This window comes from Marmota flaviventris, chromosome 9 (assembly GCF_047511675.1).
Source record: "Marmota flaviventris isolate mMarFla1 chromosome 9, mMarFla1.hap1, whole genome shotgun sequence".
In the NCBI taxonomy this organism is placed as follows: domain Eukaryota; kingdom Metazoa; phylum Chordata; class Mammalia; order Rodentia; family Sciuridae; genus Marmota; species Marmota flaviventris.
Window position 1 is genome coordinate 19,382,016 of NC_092506.1, and position 23,730 is coordinate 19,405,745.

At 37.7% G+C, this 23,730-nt stretch overlaps 1 protein-coding gene across 2 annotated transcripts in view; it reads left to right on the forward strand.

Annotated features, from left to right (window-relative positions):
* Positions 1–23,542, forward strand: part of Nup160 (nucleoporin 160) — a 58,381-nt gene extending 34,839 nt beyond the window's left edge. For both annotated transcript variants that reach the window (XM_027936650.2, XM_071616165.1), the window contains exons 20-36: positions 222–381; positions 1,778–1,847; positions 3,114–3,212; positions 3,899–4,018; positions 7,897–7,992; positions 8,096–8,190; positions 8,284–8,380; positions 8,474–8,579; positions 11,915–12,075; positions 13,101–13,161; positions 13,867–13,977; positions 14,142–14,265; positions 15,627–15,728; positions 17,796–17,937; positions 20,507–20,632; positions 22,388–22,492; positions 22,901–23,542. In XM_027936650.2, the coding sequence (XP_027792451.2) occupies positions 222–381; positions 1,778–1,847; positions 3,114–3,212; positions 3,899–4,018; positions 7,897–7,992; positions 8,096–8,190; positions 8,284–8,380; positions 8,474–8,579; positions 11,915–12,075; positions 13,101–13,161; positions 13,867–13,977; positions 14,142–14,265; positions 15,627–15,728; positions 17,796–17,937; positions 20,507–20,632; positions 22,388–22,492; positions 22,901–22,990 (1,865 nt within the window). In that variant the 3' untranslated portion in view covers positions 22,991–23,542. The remainder of the gene's footprint in view (positions 1–221; positions 382–1,777; positions 1,848–3,113; positions 3,213–3,898; positions 4,019–7,896; positions 7,993–8,095; positions 8,191–8,283; positions 8,381–8,473; positions 8,580–11,914; positions 12,076–13,100; positions 13,162–13,866; positions 13,978–14,141; positions 14,266–15,626; positions 15,729–17,795; positions 17,938–20,506; positions 20,633–22,387; positions 22,493–22,900) is intronic.
* Positions 23,543–23,730: the final 188 nt, after the last annotated feature.

The following is a 23,730-nucleotide window of genomic DNA, read 5'->3' on the forward strand; positions in this document are numbered from 1 at the left end:
TTTGCAATGTTGATTTAATAGTCATTATCATTGCTTTTATTTATTATTTCAGTTTACAAATTGTTTTTGTTTATATTGCTACCAATTACACCCATGGTGCATTTTCTGTTTTGAAATGATAAATAATCTTTGTTACAAATATATAGTGAATTCATAGACTATCTTAATTGAAAGTTTATATTACCATTACAAGTTTACGATTGTAGCATTTTCTTTTCAAGTATCTAGCCCTCAGACAATTGTGGAGTTATTCTTCCAAGAAGTTGCAAGAAAACAGATTATATCTCATCTCTTCTCTCAACCAAAGGCACCTCTGAACCAAACGGGATTAAATTGGCCTGAAATAATTATTGCAGTTACCAATTATTTATTGCAGCTTTTGTATCCTTTTCTTTAAAAGTTGAAAGTTGTCTTCTATCTGGTTTAAGCCTCTTTTTCTGCCTGTGTAATAGTCTTTTAGTTTTGTTTCTTTGTTTTGTTTTGTTTTGTTTTTTTCAGTGGTAGGAATTAAACTCTGGGCCTTATACTAGGGAAGAGCTCTGTCACTAAACTACATCCCCAGCCCAGCATCAAGTTTTTTTGTCTTACTTTATTTTGGGGTGGGAGAGTAGGGAAGGGATTCGCAGTACTGGTGATTGAACCTAAGGCCTTTTGTGTGCTAGGCAGTCACTACTACTAAGCTACATCCCCTTCCCTGGAATGATTTTAATGAGGTTGAGTACTTACCCTACTAGCACAAGATTATAATATTTATTTTGAGATATCCCCATTTTTGTTTTATATTTTTGATCAGGAGTTGAGTGAGATTTTATTGGTGCACACACATTTTTTTTTTAATACTTTTTAGTTGGACCTTTATTTTATTTCTTTATATGTGGTGCTGAGAATTGAACCTGGTGCCTCGCGCTAAGCAAGTGCTCCACCACTGAGCCACAACTCCAGCCCCATTAGATCCCTTTTTTTTTTAAGTTGTTGATAGACCTTTATTTCTTCATACGCGGTGCTGAGAATCGAACCCAGTGCCTCACATATGCCAGGCAAGTGCACTACCACTGAGCCACAGCCACAGCCCCTTTTAAGACATTCACTCAGGTAAATATTTGTTGAGTGACTCCATATACCAGTCACAATTTTAGGTGCTAAGTGTCCACTGGTCTGCTATATACCAGCTGAGTTGCGGTTCACCGTTCAGGGATAAAGTAAACTGCATCCCTTATCCTATAATAAACTGAGTTCTAAGCTAATGATAAGATTCATATTGTACAGTCATGTATTGCTTCACAGTGGGTCTGTGTGCTGAGAAAAGCATTGTTAGGTAATTTCATCATTGTATAAATAGCATCGTTTGTTCTTAGAAAAATTCAGAAAGCTACATATCACCCTAGATGGTAAAATCTTATGGGTCCACCATCATATATGTGGTCTGTCATTGACCTGATCAAGATATCTTTTCATACTGCATGGCTATTTATAATCTTTTCTTTTTGTCAAATATTAATGTTACATGGTAATGTAGGAGAAGCGTATGTTCTCATTCCTTTTTTGCATGTTTGGGTTGTAGGGGTTTTTTGTTGTTTTGTTTTTTGTATTATGGTGCTAGGGATAAAATTTGGGACCTTATAAATCCTAAGCAAGTATTATACCACTGAATTATATCCCCCAGCTCTCACTTTTTAAAAAATTATACTATTTTGTGGACTTTCATGACTTTTGATGCCCAATATATATGGTTAAATTTCACCAAAAAAGTAAAAAAACCTCCTTATCCAGTGACTAGATGGCCTAGCAATCCTGGTTGTCTCTTTCTAGAATGTTTGATGGGAAATTGTCAGTATGTACAATTGCAGGTGAGTTCATTTTAACATTTCGGGTTTAATCACTCTTTTGAAGAATGGGATTAATGGATTTTTTTCCTTTGTGAATGTCGTTTGCATTTTAATTGGACTGTTAGGAAGAACCTCAAAAATTGATTTTTGGTTTTTTTTTTTTTTTTTTTGCAGTACAGGGAATTGAACTCAGAGGTGCTTTACCACTGAACTATATTCCCAGCCCTTTTTATTTTTTATTTTGAGACAGAGTCTGGCTAAGTTGCTAAAGGTAGCCTCAAACTTGGGATCCACCTGCCTCAGCTCCCTGAAATGTGGGATTACAGATGTCCACCACAATGCCCTGCAAAACTTGAAAAAAAAAATTTTTTTTTTGGTACTGGGAGTCGAATTCAGGGCTACCACTGAGCTACATACCAGCCCTTTTTATTTTTTGAGGCAGGGTCTGGCCTCCAACTTGAGATCCTCCTGCTTCAGCCTCCCAAAGGCTTGGCACCCAGCAAAAATTAAATTTGATTGCATTAATATTCACTCCAAAATTATATTCTCTACTTCTCTCTTGGTAGTATTATTGGTAATATAATTTTTTCTCATATCTTTTTGGTTTTTTAAAATCCTCTCTATTAGTTTCTTTTTATATAAAACAAGCATATCACTGTCTTAGTAGAAATCCTTTATTGTACTTTAGTCATTGAACCAGTAAATATTAAAAATTGGAAAATTTCTAAGATGTGAAACATGTATATATTTACATGTGTGTGTTACTGGACTCCTCTTTGCTTGTTTTTATTTGTTTATTTTTATTATTATTTTGTTTTGTTTAAGACAGAAACTTCTTCTGTTGCCCAAGTTGGTCTCAAACTCGGGCTCAGGTAATCCTCCTATTTCAGTCTCCCAAGTAGCTAGGACTACAGGTATGTGCCACCACACCCAGCTCTTTTATATGTATGTGTGGTGCTGAGGATTGAGCCTAGGGTCACTTTATCACTAAGCTACATCTCCATTCCTTTTAATTTTTTATTTTGAGACAGAATCTCACTAAATTGCCCAGGCTGGCTTCAAACTTATAATGCTCCAAGTCACCATGCCCAGCTGTCTATGCTTTCTTAAGGTGTCTAGCCTAATATAAGAATGCATTAACAGAATTAGGCTTCAGTCTCCAGATTATTTCTAGAAATAAAACTTTTGTACTGATCAAATAGTGTCTTCTCTCCTTCTATGAAGAAATGACTATCTCCTTAAGTAGTGTTTATTTTCTAATCAAAAACTACCTTTTATGTCCTTAAGGATTATATTCAACTGCTACATCCCTGGTGTCAAGTCAATGTTGGTTCCTGTCGATTTATGCTGGGACGTTGTTACCTAGTTACAGGCGAAGGACAAAAGGTAAAGTGCATTTGAGTGGTGAATAACCTCTAGTGCAAGGAGAATGTTTTAGTTTTCATCTGGATTATGGGGTGGGAAGCACAGAGTCCTCCACAAAAGGGTTCCTTAGCGTATGAGTACTGTACTGGTACCAGTGAAGGGCATAATATCAGGACTGGTTAGCTTCTTACACTCAGGTTTTATTAGGGTTTAGGAAAATAAGACGAAACATTAAGACCTTTCTGCCCCAAAGCAAAATAAAATTTATTCATTAATCACATTTTCATGTATCTGTTTGTTTGTTGTTTGCTTTTTCATCTTTTTTTGTTAAGATAATGTTTATATTTTTAATTTTTTCCCCTGATATCCTATTTTGTAGATTTTAAACATGCAGAAAAGTTTGAAGACTTTCACGGTGAATAGTTATACAGCCACCACTCAAATTCTGTAGTTGTTCACATGCTGCTACAGTTTGCTTTATTACTTATCTATCCATTGGTCTTCTTATTAAAGTTTACCTTTTAAATTAATAGCATTTAAATTAAAAGTGAGAAAATTAAATGATGTATCAGAATTTGTATGTGGCAGAAACTGAGTAGTAGTATACTATCTTAAATACTTTCTCTTTTGGCTTTCCTTAGCATATGAACCTGATTTATATCACTAAAACTTTATAGGTCACTTTGCATTTTTTAAATTTTTTCCAGGCTTTGGAATGTTTCTGTCAGGCAGCATCAGAAGTGGGCAAAGAAGAATTCTTAGATCGCTTGATCCGCTCAGAGGATGGGGACATTGTATCCTCCCCCAGGCTGCAGTATTATGATAAGGTACAGTGCTGTTGTTTGGCTCTTCTTATATACTTATATAGAAATGCATCTAAGATATATTGCTTTTTTTTTGTACCGGGGATTGAACTCGACACTTGATTATGGAGCCTTTTTTTTTTTTTTATTTTTATTAGTTATTGATGGACACATATATATTTATTTGTTTATATGTGGTGTTGAGACTTGAACCCAGTGCCTCACACATGTTAGGCAAGCACTCTACCGCTGAGCCACAACCCCAGCCCCCGCTGAGCCATTTTTAATATTTTACGTAGAGTCATGGTTTCACTGAGTTGCTTAGTGTGCTTTTTTTTTTTTTTTTTAGTTGTAGATGGACACAATATCTTTATTTTATTTATTTATTTTTTAATGTGGTGCTGAGGATCGAACCCAGTACCTCACACGTGTGAGGCAAGAGCTCTACCACTGAGCTACAACCCCAGCCCCCTGCTTAGTGTGCTTAGCACCTCACTTTTGCTGAGGCTGACTTTGAACTGGCAACCCTCCTGACTCAGCCTCCAGAGCAGCTGGGATTACAGGCATGTGCCACCACACCTGCCCAGCTGCTTTGATATTTTTTAAGAAAAATACTAAAAAACCTAATTGTTCCCAGAACTTCTAAGTGAGAAGAAGATGGACTTGCCTAGACAAATTGAGAAAACCTGCTGGGCACAGTAGCACATGACTGGAAGGAATCCCAGCAACTCAGGAGGCTAAGACAGGAGGATTTTTGCCTCAGTCTCCTGAGTCTCTGGGATTACAAGTGTATGCTGCCAAGCCCAGCTTATGGCTCTTTTACAGGTGATCATTTGTCCATCTTAAAGCAGGCATCAGAGGGAAGAGAGAGCATCACAACAGGGGTGAGGGTGTAACACCTTCTCTTGTCCATCTGATTTCAGTAGGTTATTTACCTGGTTGGATAGATTTACATGATATATTGCTTAATTTTGATGAAACTCACCTTTACAATGTAGATTTAAAATATTCATGGAAGCTGGGCGTGGTGGTGCACACCTGTAATCCCAGTGACTCAGGAATCTAAGGAAGGAAGGTTTGAGGCCAGCCAAAGCAACTTAGGGAGGTTCTAAGCAATTTCAGGAGACTCTGTCTTAAAATAAAAAGGGCTGGGGATGTAGCTAAGTGGTAGAATGCTTGCCTAGCATGCGTAGGCCTTGGGTTCAATCCCCGGTGCCACAGAGAAGGAAAAAAAAAAAACTCCTTAGGGCTTTGTTACACTATGATGTTCATTTACTATGCTTTAAATTCATCAGCAACATAAACAGTTTATAGGAAAAGTTTATGCAGATTGAGTATCCCTTAACCAAAATGCTTGGAAACAAAAGTGTTTCAGTTTTTTTTGGGGGGTGGGTAACCTGGGATTTATTTAACTCAGGGGTGCTTTACCACTGAGCCACATCACCACCCTATTTTGTGTTTTATTTAGAGATAGGGTCTCACTAACTTGCTCAGCACCTCGCTGTTGCTGAGGCTGGCTTTGATTGATCCTCCTGCCTCAGCCTCCCAAGCCACTGGGATTACAGCGAGCACCACCATGCCCAGCTCAGATTTTTTTTTTTTTTTTTTTTTAATGTTTACATATACATATGAGATATCCTGGGGAGGAGTCTAGGTCCAAACACAAAATTTATTTATGTTTCATATTATACCTTACACATATAGCCTGAGGTAATTTTACTTAATATTTTTAGTGTTTTGTCTGTGGCCCCTCTCATGAGGTTAGATGAATTTTCCATTTGTGGTGGCCTATCAGCCCTCAGTTTCAGATTTTGGAGCATTTTCAGAGTTTTGGCTTAGGGATGCTGGTTCTATTGTAAAACTGTGTTTGTTCTTTCATTTAACAAATATTCATTGAGAGCCTACTGTGTATAAGGCACTGGTTTAGGCACTGAGGATAAGGTTCTAAGTACCACCGCTACTCCCTGTCCGCTATTCACTGTTCTCGTGGTACTTAAAATACAGGTTGGAAAGAGACTAGACAAATAATATAATGTCAGGCAGTGATACGTGCTCTGAATAAAAGTAAAGCAGATCAACGCAGTAGGCCAGGAATTGTTCAGTTTGTTATGAGAATATCTTTGAAACTCCATAGTGGTAGGCTCTCGGGTCCACATGCTAAGATTTAAGTCCCAGATCTCTAGACTACGTATGACCTTACACAAGTTCTTCATCTGTAAAATCATTCAATTATTGTGAGGGTGAACATGATTAATACCTACCAAGGGTAAAGCTATTCCTGGCAAGTAAGTACTTTTTGTATCCCCAGGTTTTTTGGTTGGTTGGTTGGTTAGTTGGTTGGTACTAGGGACTTAATCCAGTGGTACTTTACCACTAGGCTACATCCCCAGTCTTTTTTATTTTTTTGATACTAGGGATTAAACCCAGGGGCACTTGACTACTGAGCCATATCCCCCTCCATTTTTTATATATTTTTTTTATTTAGAGATAGGGTCTTGCTAAGTTGCTTAGGGCCACACTGAGTTGCTGAGGCTGGCCTTGAACTCAAGATCCTCCTGCCTCAGCCTCCTTAGCGGCTGGGATTATAGACATGAGCCACCATGCCTGGCCTTTATTTTTTAATTTTGAGAAAGTGTCTTGCTAAGTTGCTGAGGCTGGCCTCAAACTTGCAATTCTCCTTCCTCAGCCTCTTGAGTTGCTGGGAATACAGGCAGGTACCACTGTGCCCAGCTACCCCCAGCTTCTTATTGAAGGCATGTGAATATAAGGATATAGACACATTCATATCTTTGGGGGATATTTCATTACTTTCTCACACTGGCAAAACAAAAGGACAAAGCTGGATGTGGTGGGGAGTCAGTCCTATAGGCCAAGTACTCAAGAGCCTGAGGCAGGAACATTACTTGAGCTTTGGAGTTTGGGGCCAGCCTGGGTGCCATAATGAGACCCCATCTCTTAAAAAAAAAAGCCCAAGTCAGGTGTGGTTGTTTATGACCATAATCTCAGGGACTTGGGAGACTGAGGCAGGAGAATCACAAGCTCGAGGCCAGTCTGAGCAACTTAGTGAGGCCCTAAGCAACTTAGCAAGACCCTGTCTCAAAATAAAAATAAAAAGAAGGCTGGGAATGTGGCTTAGTGGTACAAACAGCCTTGGGTTCAATCACTGATGCAAAAAAAAAAAAAAAAGCCCAATATTTAATCCCTCTATTATTTATTAATAGTGGTTGGTTTGTTCTATAAAGAACATGTTAAGACTATCTCTCTTGGGCTGGGGATGTGGCTCAAGCGGTAACGTGCTTGCCTGGCATGCACGGGGCGCAGGGTTCGATCCTCACCACCACATACAAATAAAATAAAGATGTTGTGTCCACCGAAAACTGAAAAATAAATATTAAAAAATATTCTCTCTCTCTCTCTCTCTCTCTCTCTCTCTCTCTCTCTCTCTCTCTCTCTTTCTCTCTTTCTCTCCTCCTCTCTCTCTTTTAAAAAAAAAAAAAAAGACTATCTCTCTTAACTTTATCTTTCTCTGTTCCAACCTAACACAATCAAAATTATCTGTAACTTGTGAGCCATTATTCCAGTGTTATTATCTGGAAAAACAAATAGATTTTATAACAAGCCTTTATAACAGTCGAATCTAAAGAAAAATCTTAATATTAACCAAATAATCCTGTCCATTTTATCAGCACCTTTTTTCTGAATGGTTCTAAGGATGGAACCCAGGGCCTCAAGCCTATTAGGCAAGGCTCTCCCACTGAGCTACCTCCCTAGTCCCCTTATCAGTGCCTTTAATTTAATCTTTACTTACCTAATGATGTTTCTGACTAATTTTGAACAATAATTCAATTTGGAGTACCACTGCCATATTAATTTTAATGAAAATTTCTTGAATTTCTCTTTAGGTTTTACGTCTTCTAGATGTTGTTGGATTGCCTGAGCTGGTTATTCAGTTGGCTACATCAGCAATAACTGAAGCAGGTGATGACTGGAAAAGTCAGGTAAAAACTATTATTTGCTTTATTTTTCTTGAAGGTTGTTCTGGACATTGTATTTTAATTTTCATTGCCCTTTTTTGATATTTGATCTAAATTTGATATTTAGGCTACTTTACGGACATGCATTTTCAAACATCATTTGGATTTGGGTCACAACAGCCAAGCATATGAGGCCTTAACCCAAATTCCTGACTCCAGCAGGTAATCTTACAGTCTTTTTAACACAAGGCAATTTACCAGCCCTGTTTAACCCACTATGGCATTTTACCCTTATAACCCTTTCTTTTCTTCCAGGCAGTTAGATTGTTTACGGCAACTAGTGGTAGTTCTCTGTGAACGCTCACAGCTACAGGATCTTGTAGAGTTTCCTTATGTGAATCTGCATAATGAGGTAATTTTATGTATCCGCTGATGTCTAGAAACAGTTCTGTTGGTTGTCACGATTGCTACTAACATTGATGCCTCATTGTTTTTCCTACATTAGGTTGTGGCAATAATTGAATCTCGTGCTAGAGCTGTGGACCTTATGACTCACAATTACTATGAACTTCTCTATGCCTTTCACATCTATCGCCACAATTACCGCAAAGGTGAGCAACTGAACAAAGACACTTGGTATTGGAGGCTGCCTTATAAGTTTAATAATATTTTATCAAAAATGTGTGTTGGGCTTATCTAAGTTTTAGTTGTGTTTAAGTACAAGCTTCACTTCATCCTTTTGAAGATTACCTGTTAGCTTTGAAGATGTATTTATATACTTACCCCATTCTAGAACATTCTCAGATTATTTCCAGTGAGATGGCATTCTATGTGCATTTTCTCTCCAGTTATAAAGGAAGCTTGAGGGACTTGGGTTATGGCTCAGCGGTAGAGCGCTCACCTTGCATGTTCAAGGCTCTGAGTTCAATCCTCGGCACCACATAAAAATTAAATAAATAAATAAAGTTATCGTGTACAGCTACAAAAAAAATAATAAAATAAAGGAAGCTTGAGCTTTTCCACTAGAGATAGTTTGGGGGTTTTTTTGTTTTTGTTTTTGTTTTTGTTTTTAACTAGTTTTGTGTGTGTAGGCTATTTTACCCGAGGCTTCCTCTCTTTATTTTAGTTGTTGGAGTAAAATTCTGCTACTTAGGTCATCTAAATATAATCGATAGGGCTGCGGTTGTGGCTCAGTGGTATAGCACTTGCCTAGCACGTGTGAGGCCCTGGGTTCGATCCTCAGCACCACATAAAAATAAATAAATAAAATAAAGATATTGTGTCCAACTACAACTAAAAAATAAATTAAAAAAAATAAATAAATATAATACATAGCATTCTTAATTATAGATGGTTGAAATCTCACATCTCTTCAATTTTATGCAAAACCCTTAGAGAGTTGTAAATTTCACAGAGGTTATTGAATGATTTCCTAGTAAATTTTTTTATTAATGATATCCTACTGCATTCTGAGTGATCTCCTAGTGAACTTTTTTATTAATGATCTTACTGCATTCTTCTCTCTCTCCTCTCTCTATTTTATTTTAATTTTTTTGGTACCAGGAATTGTACCCACGAGTTTTTAACCACTAAGACAAATTTCCAGCCCTTTTTAATATTTTATCTAGAGATAGGGTCCCACTTAGTTGCAAGTGCCTCATTAAGTTGCTGAGGCTGGCTTTGAACTCGCAATCCTCCTACCTCAGCTTCCCAAGTTGCTGGGATTACAGGCGTGCACCACCGTGCCTGGCTCTCTCTTTTTAATTAAATGATATCCTAGTGAATTCTTATTTTTCACTTTCTTTTTTTGCTGGTAATTGAATCCACAGACTCATACATGCTAAACTTATACAAGCTGAGCTATACCTGCAACCCCTCAACTTTTTAGTTTTTAAGATCTTTCAAGTCTACAGAAAAACTAAATATTAGTACAGTATCACCAACCCATGTATCCTTCACCCAAATTCAACAATTATTACTATTTTGCCACATCTTTTTTCCTATCTTCCTACCTTCCTTATTTCCTTTCTCTCATTTTCTCTACTTATTTACTTAATTATTTGTTTATTTTTTGCTTATCACTTTGAGAGTAAGTTATGGATATCATGTCTATTAACACATAATTAGTCCAGCTATTTCTCCTAAAGACATTCTTTTACATATAATGTTAATGCGATCCTCAAATTAAGAAAATGTGACTAATTTAGTTTGGTTTTATTTATTTGTTTTTCTGGTGGTACTGGGACTCAAACAAGTACTTTATTCCTAAGCTACATCTCCTCTCCAGCCCTTTTTATTCTTTATTTTTGAGACAAAAATCTTGGTAATTGCCCTGACCAGCCTCAAACTTGGAAACCTCCTGCCTCAGCCTCCTGAGTAGTGGAATTATAAACATGTATTACTGCTATTCTTTAGATTTTTTTTTTATCATGCAGGAAAAGAAATAATTAAAGATCTCTCATTATCTGCTTGCATTGTAATATCCATTGTATAAACCTGATTAGGACCAATTTAGCAAGATTAACTAATGTTCAGGTCTTCTGAAGAGAGACTGTACTTCTTTCTTTCTTTTTCTTTTCTTTTTTTTTTTGGTGGTACCAGGGATTGAACTCAGGGGCACTCAACCACTGAGCCACATCCCCAGCCCCATTTTGTATTTTATTTAGAGACAGGGGCTCACTGAGTTGCTTAGTGCCTTGCTAAATTGCTGAAGCTGGCTTTGAACTCATGATCCTTCTGTCTCAGCCTCCCCAGCTGCTGGGATCTCAGGCGTGCATCACTGCACCTGATGAGAGAGAGACTGTACTTCTAACATAGTGTCCTATGTATTACAGGAGCTCAAAAAATATTTGCTGTAAAAATTTTTTTCTTAAATAGTGCAGTTTTTAGGGCTGGGGATATAGCTCAGTTGGTAGATGCATTTATTTAATGGGTCGTATATGCCCAGTTCCTTGTGTTGTATAGTTCCTGCATTTATTGCTATTGCCTTTGCATGCACAAGGCCCTGAGTTCAATCCCCAGCACCACCAAAAAAAAGAAAAAAAAAACTTTTTGTTTTGGTTTTTATAGGGTATCTTTAATGAAAACAAAAAAGTATGATTTTTAAATGCCCTGGAGTCCCACACTATCCTAGAATAATGTATTTTTTAGTATCTCATTCAATGTAATGAATGGTGTTTTGTAGCTCAGTAAAGACATGGGATGTGAGCTAAGGTTGTGGCTGAGTGGTAGCGCACTTGCCTAGCATGTATGAAGCACTGGGTTCAATCCTAAGCACCACATAAAAATAAATATATAAATAAATAAAGTTATTAAGAAATTCCACCAGAAAAAAAAAGACATGGTATATAGTTCAATGCGTACCTAGTATATTTGAGACCCTAAGTTCAATCCCTGTTACTGTCCCCTGCCCCGAAAAAAAAGCTAGACTACATTTGGTATGGGGGTGTATCTAAAAGCCAAAAATTCATCACAAAGAAATGATAAATACTTGAGGTGACAGATAATGTTAATTTGCCTGATTTGCTCATTCTACAATGTATGCATGTATGGAAACATCACAATATACCCCATAAATATTGTCAATTAAAAATAAAACTTGGGCTGTAGCTCAGTGGCAGAGCCCTTGCCTAGCATGTGTGAGGCACTGGGTTTGATCCTTAGCACTGCATAAAAATAAACATAAAATAAATGTATGCTGTCCATCTGCAACTACAAAATTTTAAATAAATAAAACTTTTTAAAATGTGAAAATTTTAAAAATAAGATCAACAATAACATTTCCCATATTTTTCAAACTGTGTTGAAATGCACATAGCATAAAATTGCCATCTTAACCTTTTGTTAAGTGTTCTCATGTGTATACACCACCATGCCTGGCCCTCTGTGTGTATCTCTAAGGAAACATTTTTTAAATTCTTATGTCTAATTTATTATTGCCTCATAGCTGGCACAGTGATGTTTGAATATGGAATGCGTCTTGGCAGAGAAGTTCGAACTCTCCGGGGACTTGAGAAGCAAGGCAACTGTTATCTGGCTGCTATCAATTGTTTACGGCTTATTCGTCCAGAATATGCATGGATTGTGCAGCCAGCATCTGGTGCAGTGGTATGAGAACTTTCCATTTTGGAATTTGGGGATCATTTAATCTTTAGTTTTGTCCTTGCAAAACTATTATCTTATTTTGCATCATTTCATTTAAAATTTCTGCAGAGGTACTTGTAAACTTAAACTCTTTGCAGCAATTCAACTATAATAGAATACTGTCCCTTAAATTCCCAAGTTCAGAATTTTTGTAGGAAGACTTATTGTAGAGTGGCTTTGGAGTTAGCCTTGACTAACTTCAGGCAAGTTCTTTAATTTTTTGTTATTTGGTTAACCTCTTGCATAAAATAGGGTTGATAGTATCTACCTTGTAAAGGATTATTTGGGTATTAAAAGATAATTTGATCCAGGCAGTGGCACATGCCTGTTATCCCAGTGCTTAGGAGGCTGAGACAGGAGAATTGCAAGTTCAAAACCAGCCTCAGCAAAAGCAAGGCCCAGTCTCTAAATAAAACACAAAATAGCCCTGAGGATGTGGCTCAGTGGTCAAGTTCCCCTGAATTCAACCTCCAATACCAAAAAAAAAAAAAAAGATAATTTGAGTACATTGCCTAAAACAGTGATAGTGTCTGGCCCACAAAAAGTGTTTAATAAACAATTGCTTTTATTTCAAACATGTTTATTAATTCAGTTTGCAATTGTTTTAAAGAATACAAACCTTTGAATTTTTCCCACCATGCTCATGGGTCACATATGCCCAGATCCTTGTGTTGTATAGTTTCTGCATTTATTGGCTATTGCCTGGGATTTTCAATAGAAATTATAACTTTGGAACTAAGGAAAGCCATGTGACATATATGGAGATCAAGTCCATGTCTTTGGACTCAGTAATGCTTATAGTAAAGTGAGCCAGCTTGGCAGATGACTCCATTTGATAGCCACAGCACCTGTGTAAGAAGAGTTGTGCTGGGTGAAGTAAAAATAATTTCTATTGAAAAGATTTAAGCATGTAATCTCTAAATCACTGTTAATGATATCAAAATAAAAATACCAATTTTCACAGTTTAATCTTTGTTTTGTCTTATCAGTATGATCGCCCTGGAGCATCCCCTAAAAGGAATCATGATGGAGAGTGCACAGCTGCCCCAAGTGAGTCAAGGTCTCATGCTGATCTTTGCTGAACAGTAGTTATATTGTCAGTAGATCTATAGATGGTTATATATAATATAGACAGTTATAACTATATGTTATATACTATAAATAATATACAATAGTGACATTAAAATATGGCAAAATTCCTTCTTTTTAATTTGTTTTCAGCATTTTAATCTGCTGAAGGTTATCTGGTATGGTAGCCCTTTGAAAATGCTCTATGATACTATGAGAAATGAAAATGCTTAAGAGACAGTGTTTTTGTTGCCTGTTGTATTTAAATCAGCTTAATACCATTTTTTTCCTCTGGTTCCTTTAATATTACCAGGGGGGCATGATGTCTTTCATTAAGAGCCTGTGCTGTAGATTTGAACACACCTGGTTTTAATTCTGCCTCTCTCACCTTGGCCATGTTCCTTTCTTGTTGATAGAGATGGTAGTATTTCACAGTTGTAAGACTTAAATAAAGTTACATGTAAATAACTGGTAAGCACCTCCGACCACAGCTGGTGATTAGAGTGCTTTGACTTGACTCAGCAGTACAAGTGAAGCAAGGATGTTGCTAATTTTTTAAATTAGCTTTTACTGAGGCCCAACTGAATGTTCACTTAATGTTTAGTGGAAAATGACAACGGTACCTTAATCTAACAGACAAATCTTTTGTACTTTGGGAATTGAAAGTAATTTTCTTTTGATTTCTAGCCAATCGGCAAATTGAAATCTTAGAACTGGAAGATCTGGAGAAAGAGTGCTCCTTGGCTCGCATTCGTCTCACTCTGGCTCAGCATGATCCGTCAGCAGTTGCAGTTGCAGGTAATAATTTAAAACCTCTAATGTGTCAGTACAGTAGTACACTGTAGGGCTAGGCAGTGTGCTGGGTAGGTACAGAGTGAAGGGTTGTTAACTCTGAGATATTCATCGACAAAGCAAAGCAGATACCCTTGGGTGAACTAACTAGCCATTTTCCATTTCCACAGGAAGTTCTTCAGCAGAGGAGATGGTTGCTCTCTTGGTTCAGGCTGGCCTCTTTGACACCGCCATATCACTCTGTCAGACTTTTAAGCTTCCCTTAACACCAGTCTTTGAGGGGCTTGCTTTCAAGTATGTAAAAACTTATATTTTAATGGACTTGATTTTCTAATGCAGAGATATTATCCTATTACTTAATGTGAGGCAGTGATCACAAACCAGTAACCTGCCTGTAAGCCAGTTAGTTAGATTGGTACTGTAAGCCATTTATGTTTAAAAGAAGTGAGTTTTTTGTTTTGTTTTTAATTATGCAATAAGTTTTTGCTGTGACTTTTTAAAAATTTTTTTTTAGTTACAGTTGGGCACAATACCTTTTTTTTAATTAATCTTGGAGGGGCTGCTCAGCAGTAGAGCACTTCCCTAGCAAGTGCGAGGCACTGGGTTCGATCCTCAGCACCACATAAAAATAAATAAATAAAATAAAGGTATTGTGTTCAACTACAACTAATATATATATGTTTTGTTTTTTTTTTTAATGTAATCTTGGGGCATGGGGTTAGAAATGATGGTGGAATTGATGGACATCATTATCCAAAGTACATGTATAAAGACATGAATTGGTGTGAATATACTTTGTATACAACCAGAGATATGAAAAGTTTGTGTTCTGTATGTGTAATATGAATTGTAATGTATTCCATTGTCATATATAAGTTAAAAAAAATTAATATTGATTTATAGCTTCTCATGAGAAGTCAGAAGAGCAGACCAGCCTGAGTTAGGTAATGGTATCCACTGTAGATAAGGCATATTTTTATTCTTTTCGGTCCTTTAAGACATCTGTTGACCCCCTCTTCGGTGTATTATAAGGCACCATATCTCACCATAATTGTTGCCATACCATTAAGGCACATTTATGAGTGTACTATGCATCCTAATTTTGTATCAAAGACAGTTTAGTAATAAATGAATTGTAAGCATATTAGTGTGACTTAAAAAAAAAAAGAAATAGCTTTGCATAATGATTGCACCCCATTTTCTGCAAAATAAATTGGCATAAAATGTGATGATTGTGCAGTAAAATACAGTATTGCTGGGCTGAGGTGTAGCTCAGTGGTAGGATTGCTTGCCTAGCTTATAGAAGGACCTGAGTTCTATCCATAGTACCCCAAAAATAAAAATTTTGAAAAGTTCTTATTTAATTGACCTTATACCTATTAGTAAAGTGGTTTGTGAATTAGAAATATTTTTAAACATTCAGAATTTGTCATCATTAATTTTCTCCTGGAAGTAAAGTATCTCTGACACCTAATTGGTGGCCCCTTATGGGTCATCCAGTTATGTGGCTTTGAGAAGGAAGAACTAATACTCCAGTAGTAAATTTAGCAATATACTAGAGCTAAAGTTGTCTTCGTATCTCTAGTTTTAGTAGCAAGGTGAAGTGGTTGCACTTCAGCAGTTAGTTTACTGGTGAGGAACCATTTTCACTGCAGATGCATCAAGTTACAGTTTGGAGGAGAGGCAGCACAAGCAGAAGCCTGGGCCTGGCTGGCAGCCAATCAGCTGTCCTCCGTCATCACTACTAAAGAATCAAGGTACATCCCTAGTGTTCTTCTGGTTCTGGCTGGGTTTACTCTTAGTCAGCAAGTTGGCACATACCTATAGTCCCAAGCACTAGGAAGGTCATTTGAGCTCACAAGTTAGGGACCAGTCTGGGCAAAATAGCAAGGCCCCCTCTTGAAAAAGGAAAGTATTCTTTAAGGCAAAATTATATATTTACTTGGCTTTAGAACATCATGTTCATTTTTTTCCCCATTCCTTCCATTGGGCTAACACTGCATTGCTGACATCACAGTGTCCCCTTATAACTTGTTTCTAGCTAATCTTTAGCAACCCCGCCAACCCCCATTGTCTATTATACCTTCTTTAGATCTTCTCTCTCCATGTACTTTTCCAGTGCACCCAGTGATGTACCTGAATGTACATCAGTTTCTTCTTCACAATCCTCAAATAATCTAACCCTCAGTAAACTCTTTTCTGAAATTCATTTACACTTGTATTATGCATCTTGGCATTTTAGAATGGTAGAGAATATGGACATTGTTTTAATTTCTGATGCTTTAACAGAGTACCTGAGACTGGGTATATGTAACAGCAGAATTTTATTTGGCTCACAGTTCTGGAGCCTAGGAAGTTCAACGTCAAGGTGCCAGCATCTGCTCAGGGCCTTCTTTCTTCATCATTCCATGGCAGAAGGTAGAAGGACAAGAGAGGGTTAAGTGTGCCTTTCCAGCAAATTATACACTCCCAATAACTAACCCACTCCCACAATAAGGACATTAATCCTTTCCATATGTGAGAACAGAGCCTCTTATTAGGCCCCATCTCCCAATACTATCCCATTGGGGATTGAGTTCCCAACACATGAACTTTGAGAGACTGTTCAATCCATAGCAGCAGTTCTCTAATATTACTTTTCAACCCCTAAATTAGCACATCAGAATTGCTTATTAAAACAGATTATGAGATAGCACCCTATTCTAAGTCAGAACTTCTACATGATTCTAATGTTTGTTCAAGTTTGGGAACCACTAAAAAAAAAAAAATCTGAGCCAGTTTGCTTCCCTCTGCTGAAATCCTTAAACAAATTAAATTAATTGTAGAGTAATATTAATATGTGGTTAGTGGAGCCAGGCACGGTGGCGCACACCTGTAATCCTGCAGCTCAGGACACTGAGGCAGTAGGATCATGAGTTCAAAGCCAGCCTCAGCAACATCAAGGCACTAAGCAACTCAGTGAGACCCTTTCTCTAAATAAAATACAAAAATTGGGTTGGGGGTGTGGTTCAATGGTTGAGTGCCCCTGAGTTCAAACCCCAGTACCGCACCCCCTCTCCCCCCTGCCCCCCCCCCCGCAAAAGTGATTAGTAGGAGAAAAACATAAGAACCAAAATCTAAGTCATCTAGGTTCCAGTACTATTCCAAGTCATAGTGAACCTAAGTGTATTAGTTACCCTTCTAAAGGTCTTTCTTTGTAAATACATACTATAAATAGTACTGTAAATCACTGTTAAGAATATGAAACTTTTGCCAGGCTCAGTGGTACACACATGTAATCCCATGTGACTGGGGAGGCTGAGGCAGGATGATCACAAGTTCAAGGCCAGCCTGGGAAATATAGACTCTGTCTTAAAATAAAAAATAAAGCCTAGCATAGTATTTATGCTTGTGATCTTAGCAGCTTGGGAGGCTGAGGCAAGAGGATTGGAAGTACCAGGCCAGTTTTAGCAATTTAGCCCAACCCTGTCTTAAAAAGTTAAAAAAATTAAAAAGGGCTGGGGATGTAAATAAATAAAAAATAAAAGGGCTGGGGTTATAGCAGCGGTAGAGTGCCCCTGGGTTTACTCCTTGGTTTTAAAAATAATATTAATAATAATAATCTGAAACTCTTCACTAACCAGGGATAGACTTCAAATTTTTTTTAAAAAGTCGGGCTGGGGCTGTAGCTCGTGGTAGAGCGCCTCCCTTGCATATGTAAGGCACTGGGTTCAATCCTCAGCACCACATAAAAATAAATAAATATACTGTGTGTTTATCTACAACTGAAAAATATTTTTTTAAAAAAAATCTGAAATTCATTTGTCCTTTTTGATGTTTTCAAGTGCTACAGATGAAGCATGGCGACTATTGTCTACTTATCTAGACAGGTACAAAGTGCAGAATAACTTATATCACCACTGTGTAATCAATAAGCTCTTGTCCCATGGAGTGCCTCTGCCCAATTGGCTTATAAACAGTTACAAGGTATGTAACATCTTAACTTCTTGAGATTAAGAACCTGCTCTTTACCATTCTAAATAACTTCATGAGATAATTTTTTAAAAAAAAAAAAAGGTTTGATAATTTATGGAAACATACTGAATTAAATACCGTGGGCAGTTTCTCAGTCATAGCTAAAATCACTAACAACAATGCCATACCATGGTTTTTAAAGTTCCACAGGTTACTAATTAGATAAATGCCTGCCTATATGCTAAATGAATAATGAGCATGTGTTCAGAATAATAAGTATATGCAGGACATAGTTTCTACTGTTAACTCAAAACATTCATGTCAGTATGTAGAGTAGTTTCAAATGCAACAGTTTGTTTAAATTGGTATTGTCAAAATTGAGTTTGTGGATGATCTATTGAGTCTGGTTATCTTACCATAAAGAAATAACCTTTGGCCGGATGCAGAGGCACATGCCTGTAATCCCAGTGGCTTGGGAAGCTGAGATAGGAAGATCGCAAGTTCAAAGCAACAGTGAGGTGCTAAGCAACTCAGTGAGACCCTTTCTCTAAATAAAATACAAAATAGGGCTGGGGATATGGCTCAGTGATCAAGTACCCCTGAGTTCAATCCCTTGTACCCAAAAATAAATAAATTTAATTTAATTTTTAAAAAATAAAAGAGAGGCTGGGATCGTGGCTCAGTGGTGGAGAGCTTACCTAGCAAGGGTAAGGCACTGGGTTTGATTCTCAGCACCACATACAAATAATAAAATAAAGGTCCATCAACAACTAAAAAATACTTTAAAAATAAACAAATGAATAAATGAGAAAGAAATAACTTTGGGCTGGGGATAGAGCTCAGTTGGTAGAGTGTTTGCCCCACAATCACAAGGCCCTGGGTTCAATCCCCAGCACCACAAAAAAAGGAAAGAAAGAAATCACCTTGCCAGACACAGTGGCACACGCCTGTGGTCCCAGCAGCTCAGGAAGATGAGGCAGGAGGATTGCACTTTCAAAGCCAGCCTCAGCAATTAGCAAGACCCTAAGCAATTTAGTGAGACCCTGTCTCAAAGTAAAAAGGACTAGGGATGTAGCTCAGTGATAAAGTGCTCCCTGGGTTAATTCCCTAGTACCAAAAAAACAGAAATCACCTTAGGGCTGGGGATGTACCTTGGTGGTAGAGTTGTCACCTAGCAGCACCATCCCCAGTACTTCAAACGAAGAAACAAAAGAAAAACCTGAGGCAGTCTAAACTTTATAAAGAAAGAAGTTTAGGGGGCTGGAGATGAGGCTCAAGTGGTAGCGCGCTCTCCTGGCATGCGTTAGGCACTGGGTTCGATCCTCAGCACCACATAAAAATAAAATAAAGATTGTGTCCACCTAAAACTAAAAAATAAATATTAAAAAGAAAGAAATGTATCTGGCTAACAGTTTGGGATGCTGAAAATCCAAGGATATGTAGTGCCATCCATTGTAGGGCACCATGAGTGCCCTCTTGGCAGTGTCACATCGTGCAGATATGCCATGGTGTGAAAGGGCTGGGCTCACTTTTAATAATTCACTCTCTCAAGAACTACTGTAATCCCTCTAGGTAGCACCCTTGTTGATCTAAGGACCACCCCCGAGGCCCTATCTCTTAAAGATCCCAACATTTCCCAAAGTCACCACATTAGGGACCAAGCCTCCAACATATGAGTTCTTGAGGGACAACCATAGCAGATTATCTGCATCAAGAAGAATTTAGGAGCTCAGGTTGTGGCTCAGTGGTAGAGTGCTTGCCTCACATGTGTGAGGCACTGGGTTCAATTCTCAGCCCATAAATAAATTAATTAATTAAATTAAATAAAGATCCATCAACAACTTAAAAAAGTATTTTGAAAAAGATAATCTATAGTCTAAAATAAGGAAAGCTGATTTTAAGTTAAAAAATAGAGAAAATAAGATGATAAAAGAAAGAATGTAATCAAATCAGAACATAGAAAACATTTAACATAATTAATAGCATTCTTCCAAACTGAGACTATATTCATTCTTCTCTCAGAGGAGACAGAACCAATTAGGTATAAATTTAAACTGGTGATTCTTTGAACGACTTTTGCATTTGTCATTTATATATGTTTTGTTGTTTTTTTTCTTGTAGTACTTAAGATTGAACTCAGAGGAGTGCTTTACCACAGAGCTACATCCCTTTTTTTTTTTGAGATGGTGTCCTACTGAGTTGCTGAAGTTAGCCTCAAATTTGCAGGATTCCTGTCTGATGTGTCTCGGTGGTAAAAGCACCCTGACTTCAATCCCTAGTATCAAAAAAAAAAAAAAAAGTAAGTGCCAGGGAATCAGACACTCAGCATCCTTTGCTCTGTGCTTGGGTAAAATGGAAGGAGGTATACATTCTAAATCACTGAATTTTTAGCTGGGCTGGTGGTACATACCTGTAATCCCAGCAACTCGAAAGGCTGAGGTAAGAGGATCACAAATCTGAGGCTAGTATGAGCAATTTAGCAAAATGAAAAATAAAAAGGGTTGGGGTAGCTCAGTGGTAGAATACCCTTGAATTCAGTCCTAGTACTAGCCAGCAGGGAAATATCACTGGCTTTTTACAGAAAGTTGATGCTGCTGAGTTGCTTCGTCTGTACTTGAACTATGACCTTTTGGAAGAAGCTGTGGATTTGGTCTCTGAGTATGTGGATGCTGTATTGGGAAAAGGACATCAGTACTTTGGGATTGAGGTAGGTACATATAAATATTTCTTTTTAATTCTGTATTAACATATCAAGTAAGACAAGGATCTGAAAGTAAATTCAATGTATATTAGTCTGACCTTTATTGTTTGCAGTTAAATAAATATTGGCCCTGTAGGTATATCTAATTTCCTGTTTATAAAATGGGGATACATTTCTTTTTTCTCCATTAAAAGAATGTGGCTTTTGCACTAAGAGTATAGTTCAGTGATAGAGCACTTGCCTAGCATGCATAAAGCCCTGGTTCAGTCTCCAGCACCATAGAAGTAAGGGGGCAAGGAAAGAATGTGGCTTTAGTTAGTATTTGGTGTTTTGTGTAGAGGGATTATGCCATCTCTACAGGGTTTTCTTTTACCTGGTACTTGGGATTAAACCCAGGATGCTTAACCACTGAGCCACATCCCCAGCCCATTTTATTTTTTATTTTGAGACAGAGTCTGACTAAGTTGCTTAGGTCCTTGCTAAGTTGCTAAGGCTGATCCTGCCTGGGATTACAGACATGCCTCAACATATCCAGCTCTACAAGGTTTTCTTATTTAATCCTTACAACAGCCTTATCGATAAGAGGCTGTTTTATTCTTTATTTCTTAGAACGTCTGATGGACCAGGCACAGTAGTGCATACTTGTAATCCCAGCAACTCTGGAAACTGAGGCAGGAGATCCCAAGTTCAAGGCCAGCCTAGGCAATTTAGCAAGACCCTGTCTCAAAATAAAAAAATTAAATGGTGTGGGGAATCTGGGCATGGTGACACACAACTGTACTCTCAGTGGCTCAAGAGGCTGAGGCCAGAGGATCACAAGTTCAAAGCTAGCCTCAGCAATTTAGCAAAGCCCTAAGCAACTCAGTGAGACCCTGTCTATAAATAAAATATTTTAAAAAGGGGGCTGAGGCCAGGCGTGGTGGAACATGCCTGTAATCCCAGTGCCTCAGGAGGCTGAGGCAAGAGGATCAAGAGTTCAAAGCCAGCCTCAGCAAAAATGAGGCGAAAAGCAACTCAGTGAGACCCTATCTCTAAATAAAGTACAAAATAGGACTGGAGATGTGGCTCAGTGGTCGGGTGCCCTTGAGTTCAATACCCAGAAACCTCTGCCCACCAAAGGGTGGATGGGGCTTGGGGATATGTCTAAATGGTTAAGCGCTGCTGGGTTCAATCTCTGGTACCAAAAAATAGAGGGTGGGGATATAACTCAGTGGTAGAACACCCCAGGTTCCATCTCTAGCATCAGTAAATCAGAAAACAGGCCCAGAGGTTACACATTCCAAATCTGAAACAGATTATGAATAGATGAGCCAGGTCTAAACAGGTCTGGCTTATTATAGAGATGAGTTCTTAAATTATCAAGGAAGTATTCAGAACTTTGAAAGTTGAGCTTTCCTGTCCTTTTCCAGTTTTGTTTTTGCTTTTAGTATTTTGTTTTCAGATAATTTGAATTTAAAATTTTAAATTAAATTTCACACTGAAATAGAGAATAGTTTCAATTTGTCCATCTCGAGAAGAGTTGTTAAAGTGTATTTATCCTTAATAGACCTTAGGGCTCCTTTAAGATTGAGTTGAAATAAATTTTTAAATATATTTGATTTAACTGAGAAGGACAGTTTCCCCAGTTGAAAAGAAATATAGGAGGATCTTAACTGGTAAAAAGAATTAAGTATTTAATTCTTTTAGAGTCTTGTGGACCTATTATTCAGAAGAAGCAGTGCACTTTCAGATTTTTTTCAAATAATATCATTTTCCTTTCAGTTTCCACTGTCTGCAACAGCCCCAATGGTGTGGCTCCCATACTCCTCTATTGATCAGCTTCTCCAGGCTCTGGGAGAGAACAGTGCCAACAGTCACAACATCGCAGTATGTAAACTCTTTAATGAGTTGTCTTCTGTGAACTTCTGCAGTAGCAAGCTATACTTAACAAGTTGATCTTCAATTCCTAAGGACTAAGAGGGACAGCAAAAGCCAAATATTTATCCCTGTTAACATGCTGTTCCAGTCCCTTTATAAATAAGGTCAATGATTTAAGCAACTTTTCCAAAAAAATAAAAAATAAACTAATGAGAAACCATGCATTAATTACACAGAGACAAACTGCATTCAGTCCATTTTTAAAGAAGTTTACAGGGTTGGGGTTGTGGCCCAGTGATAGAGCACTCACCTAGCACATGTGAGGCACTGGGTTTGATCCTCAGCACCACATATCTAACATCAGTCTTTTTTAATCCTGGAATCACTCTGTAACGATTTTCTTCTTTTCCTTTACAGCTGTCCCAGAAAATACTTGACAAATTAGAGGACTACCAGCAAAAAGTTGATAAGGCAACACGTGATTTATTATACCGCCGGAACTTGTGATGGGGATTGTTACTAGCCTTTGAAACCACTTGGTGCCTCTTAGGGCTTAAGACTACTCTACCAGGAACCCTGTACTCAAGGCTGATTTTCCAAACTGTAAATGATGTGTACAACACTCAAGTCTGCATCCTGCACAAAATAGGAGGGCAGAAGAGTCAGAGGACCTGTGCTTGCTGGTGGTGCTAACACAATTTCTGCTTTTCAACCTTGGTCTCTCAAACAGCTACTTTTGTATATGATTCACAGCTTTTTTAGAGTTTATATATTTTTTTAAACTATTGAAGACATTCTTTATCTGCAAATTAAGACCTACTCTCACGTTCCAAAATAGCTGATGGTTGTTGGTTTGTTATAGCTGACCACCAAAAGCAGTCACTGCAAATATTTTAATTCTTCCCTATCACTTTTTGTATTTCAATGGAATTATTTTGGTCCAGAACTGACATGTATTTTCTGTATTGCAAACGGAGGCTAATGACTTTATGTACTCTTTTCATTATTTATTGTGGAGTTTTTGTATGATCTTCAATAAAGTATTAAATAATTTGCCTAGTTAAGCCTAAAATTACGACCAGATGTTTAAAGAAGGTATCATACTTTGAGTCAGGTGTGGTGGTGCATGCCTATAAATCCAGCACCTGGGGAGGCTCAGGGGCAGGAGGATTGCAATTTGGGAGTCCAGCAAGACCCTACATCAAAATGAGAAATAAAAAGAACTAGAATGGGGCTTGGGATTTAGT